The sequence below is a fragment of the Pongo abelii genome, chromosome 15 (genome assembly GCF_028885655.2).
Source record: "Pongo abelii isolate AG06213 chromosome 15, NHGRI_mPonAbe1-v2.0_pri, whole genome shotgun sequence".
NCBI classification, from domain to species: Eukaryota; Metazoa; Chordata; class Mammalia; order Primates; family Hominidae; genus Pongo; species Pongo abelii.
This window is the reverse complement of record NC_072000.2, coordinates 108031989-108037988: the sequence shown is the minus strand read 5'-3', so window position 1 is coordinate 108037988 and position 6000 is coordinate 108031989. Positions and strand designations below refer to the sequence as shown.

The 6000-nt window shown below is 48.9% G+C and overlaps 1 protein-coding gene across 5 annotated transcripts in view; it reads right to left on the bottom strand.

Moving 5' to 3' along the window:
* Positions 1-3968: 3968 nt before the first annotated feature.
* The window catches only part of LOC103892434 (cytochrome c oxidase assembly factor 8), a 28915-nt gene continuing 26883 nt past the window's right edge, over positions 3969-6000 (bottom strand). For 3 of the 5 annotated variants that reach the window (XM_009249535.4, XM_054530935.2, XM_024231500.3), the window contains one exon: positions 3969-4695. In XM_009249535.4, coding sequence (XP_009247810.2) covers positions 4590-4695 — 106 coding nt within the window. In that variant the 3' untranslated portion in view covers positions 3969-4589. The remainder of the gene's footprint in view (positions 4696-6000) is intronic. The other 2 variants (XM_063715930.1, XM_054530939.2) reach the window with 1 other exon arrangement.

Here is a 6000-nt window from a genome sequence, read left to right as displayed (position 1 = left end):
TAATTATGGATTTAGAAAGGAAGCCTATTCCTTTGTCATCTACTCCTTCCTATGCTGCTCCGATTTCCTAACCAGACACAGTTACAATTTTAACTTTAAAAATGTTAGCAGAATAGAGCTATTTTTGTTTCTGTTTTTTGTTTGTTTGTTTGTGTTTTAAGACGGAGTCTCGCTCTGACGCCCAGGCAGGAGTGCAGTGGTACGATCTCGACTCACTGCAACCTCTGCCTCCTGGGGTCAGATTCTCCTACCTCAGTCTCCTGAGTAGATGGGGTTACAGGCGCGCGCCACCATGGCCCAGCTAATTTTTGTATTTTTAGTAGAGGCGGGGTTTCACCATGCTGGCCAGGCTGGTCTCGAACTCCTGACCTCATGCAGAGGTCACGCCAAAGTGCTGGGATTACAGGCGTGAGCCACTGCACCCGGCCTTGTTGCTGTTTTTTTTTTTTAAAAACAAACAAACAAACAAAAAAACCAGAAAAAATGCTGGTAGCAAAAATAAAAATAAAAAAATCAGCAAACAGAAAACTGTCATACAATCTGCCAGGAGTTGCATGGTTTCCCCATTAATCAGAAGTCTAAAATACTCCTTGCAAATGTACAGAACAAAGGGCCTTCTGTGGCTCACCCCTCTGCTGGGGGCGGAAGGCTCAGCGTGTGCCCGAGGCACAAAGGCTTGGAAGCAGCCACTTCCTCGTGCTGGAAGCAGACTAAAGGGCTTGTCAGAAAACAGCTCTCAAGCTTTGTCCTCTTAGGCACAAAAGATCGAAGCAGGGTAGCACTGCTGCCCCAAGGCAAGGCTTCTCCGTAGCCCTGATGCAATTCCGCTTCCTTTAAAGAGCAGCATGTGTGGGCAGGCCTGGGTCCTCCACTTGCAGCTCCCAAAGATGCTCCCAAAGTTGCTCCCCACACAGCAGCCTTCCCCTGGGGAGGTTTTTTTTGAAGATGCTCCTATTAATCATTGTAACTCCAGCATTTGTGCAGAGCAAATGCTGTACCTGACGCCAACTGGAGCCCTGCTGGGGGCTATGCCAGAGCTACGGGATGGCATCAAGGGAGCTGAGGCTTGCAGGCAGGTGCAGCTTCCTGTACATCATTAGGATTAAATAAAAACAAGGAAGGCCGGGCTCGGTGGCTCAGTGGCTCACACCTGTAATCCCAGCACTTTGGGAGGCTGAAGCGGGCAGATCACCTGAGGTCAGGAGTTCGAGACCAGCCTGACCAATATGGTGAAACCCCATCTCTACTAAAAATACAAAAATTCGCCAGGCGTGGTGGTGCACGCCTGTAATCCCAGCTACTCTGGAGGTTGAGGCAGGAGAATCGCTTGAACCCAGGAGGTGAAGCCTGCAGTGAGCAGAGATCATGCCACTGCACTCCAGCCTGGGTGACAGACCGAGAGTCCATGTCAAAACAAAAAGAAGAAAAGGCATTAGATATCCTGTTTTCACTGACCTGAGATAGCCCTCGTGAGTCCTGCTGAACTTCTGATAGCCACATCTGGCTCCTTTTTTTGGGTGAATATGAACAGGTAAAAAATCAGTTTCTACAAACACCACCCAACACACAAAGTGGGGGAAAGACACTCAATTTTATTTTGCTTTTAAACTCCAAATTAAAATATTTAAAATATTTGGAATTTTAACAAACATGCATTTTGTGGGAAAAGTGGTATAAAACACATCACTAGGCTGGTCGAGGTGGCTCACGCCTGTAATCACAACACTTTGGGAGGCTGAGGTGGGCAGGTCGTGAGGTCAAGCGATCAAGACCATCCTGGCCAACATGGTGAAACCCTGTCGCTACTAAAAATACAAAAATTAGCTGGGTGTGTTGGCACGTACCTGTAGTCCCAGCTACTTGGGAGGCTGAGACAGGAGAATCGCTTGCACCTGGGAGGCAGAGGTTGCAGTGAGCTGAGATCGCGCCACTGCACTCCAGCCTGGGTGAACGAGCAAGACACCGTCTCAAAACAACAACAACAACAAAAAAAGCCAAAAACCCACATCACAGAGATAAGCTTTATTTTGTAAATATTTAAAAGCCCACAGAAATGCTTTCTTTGAATATGGCTGTTAAAATTATATTAACCTAATTTAAAAAAATACTTGAGCATACAAATTTTTGGGTTAATTTTTTTTTTTTTTTTTTTTTGGAGACAGAGTTTTGCTTGTCACCCAGGCTGGAGTGCAGTGGTGTGATCTCGGCTCATTGCAACCTCTGCCTCCCGGGTTCAAGTGATTCTCCTGCCTCAGCCTCCCGAGTAGCTGAGACTACAGGTGCACGCCAACATGCCCAGCTAATTTTTGTATTTTTAGTAGAGATGGGGTTTCATCATGTTGGCCAGGATGGCCTCGATCTTTCCACCTCATGATCCGCCAGCCTTGGCCTCCCAAAGTGCTGAGATTACAGGCGTGAGCCACTGCGCCAGGCCAATCTTTTTTTTTCTTGAGATGGAGTCTTGCTTTGCCACCCAAGCTGGAGTGCAGTGGTACTACCTCAGCTCACTGCAACCTCTGCCTCCCAGGTTCAAGCAATTCTCCTGCCTCAGCCTCCCAAGTAGCTGGGACTATAGGCATGTGCCACCACGCCTCGCTAATTTTTATATTTTTAGTAGAGACGAAGTTTCACCATGTTGGCCAGGCTGGTCTCAAACTCCCGACCTCAAGTGATCCACCCACTTGGCCTCCCAAAGTGCTAGGATTACAGGCGTGAGCCACTGTGCCAGGCCTAGAATAATCTTTTTTTTTTTTTTTTTTTGAGACGGAGTCTCGCTCTGTCGTCAGGCTGGAGCGCAGTGGCGCAATCTTGGCTCACTGCAACCTCTGCCTGCTGGGTTCAAGTGATTCTCGTGCCTCAGCTTCCCGAGTAGCTGGGATTACAGGCACACGCCACCACACCCAGATAATTTTTGCATTTTTAGTAGAAACGGGGTTTCACCATGTTGGGCAGGATGGTCTCGATCTCCTGACCTCGTGATCTGCCCACCTCGGCCTCCCAAAGTGCTGGGATTACAGGCGTGAGCCACCGCGCCCAGCCAGAATAATCTTAATTACAATTTATTTGTGACCAAAAGTAACACATATCACAATCATTTACATTTTTTTTTTTTTTGAGACGAAGTATTGCTCTGTCGCCCAGGCTGGAGTGCAGTGGCATGATCTCGGCTCACTGCAACCTCCACCTCCCGGGTTCATGCTATTCTCCCGCCTCAGCCTCCCAAGGAGCTGGGACTACAGGCACCCTCCATCATGCCTGGCTAATTTTTGTAGACAGGGTTTCACCATGTTTGGCCAGGCTGGTCTTGAACTGACCTCAGGTGATCCACCCACTTTGGCCACCCAAAGTGCTGAGATTACAGGCGTGAGCCAGTGTGCCCGGCCTTTTTTTATTATTTTTTAAAATTTTTATTTGAGACAGGGTCTGGCTCTGTTGCCTAGTGGTGGGATCTTGGCTTACTGCAGCCTGGACCTCACTGGCTCAATCAATCCTCGAAGCTCAGCCTCTAAAGTAGCTGGGACTACAGGCGCGTACTACCATGCCCAGCTAATTTTTGCATGTTTTGTAGAGGCAGGGTTTCGCCATGTTGCCCAAACTGGTTTGAACTCCTGAGCTCAAGTGATTTGCTTGCCTTGGCCTCCCAAATCGTTGGGATTACAGGTATGAGCCACCACGCCTGGCCATTTAACCTTCGTGTTTAAGAAAAGAGGAAAATAGTGCTGCTGTTTCTTGTTAATTTGTTTATAGCACTGAAGAATCTACTAACGTAGTTAACACCAAGATTCAAGTTAAACTTTTTGGCATGTAATAAAATTGCATTTGCTTTCATGTCCTCACACCGCACTGCATTCAGGATGCAGCCCCTGAGGACCCACCAGCTGACGACTCACAGTGAGGGTGGTGCTGACCCCACAGCCAGCACACCGATCGCTTGGCAGTCAGCTTCCACATCATTCTCGTCAGCAGACTTTTTGCCAGTAAAACTTTATTAATATTTTTATTTATTATTATTATTTTTGGATACAGAGTCTCGCTTGGTCTTCCAGGCTGGAGTGCAGTGGTGCGATCTTGGATCACTGCAACCTCCGCCTCCTGGGTTCAAGTGTCTCATGCCTCAGCCTCCAGAGCAGCTGGGATTACAGGTGCATGCCACCACGCCCAGCTAATTTTTTGTAGATACAGGGTTTTGCCATGTTGTCCAGGCTGATCTTGAACTCCTGATCTCAAGTGATCCACCCACCTCGGCCTCCCAAAGTGCTGGGATTACAGGTGTGAGCCACCGTGCCTGGCCAATATTTTTAAATAGTTTGTTTTGAATTGGTATAATTCGAAACACAGGAAACGGGCACCCAGTGCTTGGGCTTTGTTTGACACCATGTCCGTGACAACAAGCTGGCCTAGAGCCCACATCAGCAGGCAGGCAGCCCACAGTGCCCCAGGACCTACCCTGCCCCCAAACAGGCCACAGGGCCCCTTAGGAAGATGTGGGGCTTCTTGAGATCAGTTCCAGTTTTTCTCAGAGCCCCTGTGAAAGGAGCTCCATCTGCTTCCTGTGGAAACCTGGACTCTGGCTGGGTCAGAGTGGACTCCTAGTTGCTCCTCTTCTTTTGTTTCTGTTTAAGCTTGTTCCAAATCCTTTCCAGGGCCACTTTTCCCATGAAGAAGGTGATGGTAAAATTGCGCTTGTACCAATCTCTGTAGAGAAACAGGATGCACAGGTGACACGGTGGCAGGGACTGAGGCTTGGTGCCCTGGCCCAGAAGCGGCCAGGATGAGTTCAACTGACCAGGCCTCAACTGCTTTGCCCTTTCCCCGCCCTTGTTAAAGCTAAGCTATTCATAGAGGCCTGCCTCTCCTCAGGCTGAGAGTGAGGCCCACTGGCGACGCCTGGAGTCCTCCCCAACCTCGTTTCTGAAGGCCGCCATCATCCTCCTTTGGTGTTTTTTTTTTTTTTTTTTGAGACGGAGTTTCGGTCTGTCACTCAGGCTGGAGTGCAGTGGCATGATCTCGGCTGACTGCAAGCTCCACCTCCCAGGTTCACGCCATTCTCCTGCCTCAGCCTCCCGAGTAGCTGGGACTACAGGCGCCCGCCACCACGCCCAGCTAATTTTTTGTATTTTTTTTTAGTAGAGACAGGGTTTCACCGTGTTAGCTAGGATGGTCTCGATCTCCTCACCTCGTGACCCGCCTGCCTCGACCTCCCAAAGTTCTGGGACTACAGGTGTGAGCCACCGCACCGGGCCCCTCCTTTGGTGTTTTTGTTTTTTTGTTTTTTCATCTTGCTTAGTTGTCCAGGCTGGAGTACAGTGGCACAATCTTGACTCATTGCAACCTCTGCCTCCTGAGTTCAAGTAATTCTCCTGCCTCAGCCTCTTAAGTACTCCTTCGATTTTTGCTAAAAGATCCAAGAGAGCCCTTGGAAACCCCAGGCCTCCCGAGCTGGCAGCATTTTAGGGACGTGATGGGCCATGACCACTCCGGAAGCTTTGCATGGCAGGACAGAAAGTTCCTCTCCACCTGCAAACCACCTTTACATCTCCGCCTACTTAAGCAATGCTGTCATGAGGAGCAGTGCCCAAAGTAAATAAGCACTTCCAGGAGAAGAAAACCGGTAGCCCATGGGGATTACAGTTCTTCAAGGAAAAGCCATATTCCATTTCACTAATACAGACAACCTGATTCTATGACATGTAAAAGCAAGCTACGCTTCTGCTGCTGCCACGGGGAAGGCAGGGGCAGGAGGTGGTGGTGGGGGCCAGGCTCCTCTAAGGCCTGATCTTGAGTAAGGCTGGTCCTCTTCACCCGAGTCCCACAGAGAAAACATGAAGCCCATCAGAAACTGTGCCCAGTGCAAACAAGCTGCATGTCCAAAGACCAGGGAAAGATTATACTCGCTTGTTTGAATGACTTACCTAATTCAGAATAATACATGACAACCTTAGAAACGGAATCCAGGTATTTCAGGACTAATCTTTAGGTCAGACTGTCCCTCACTGAGTC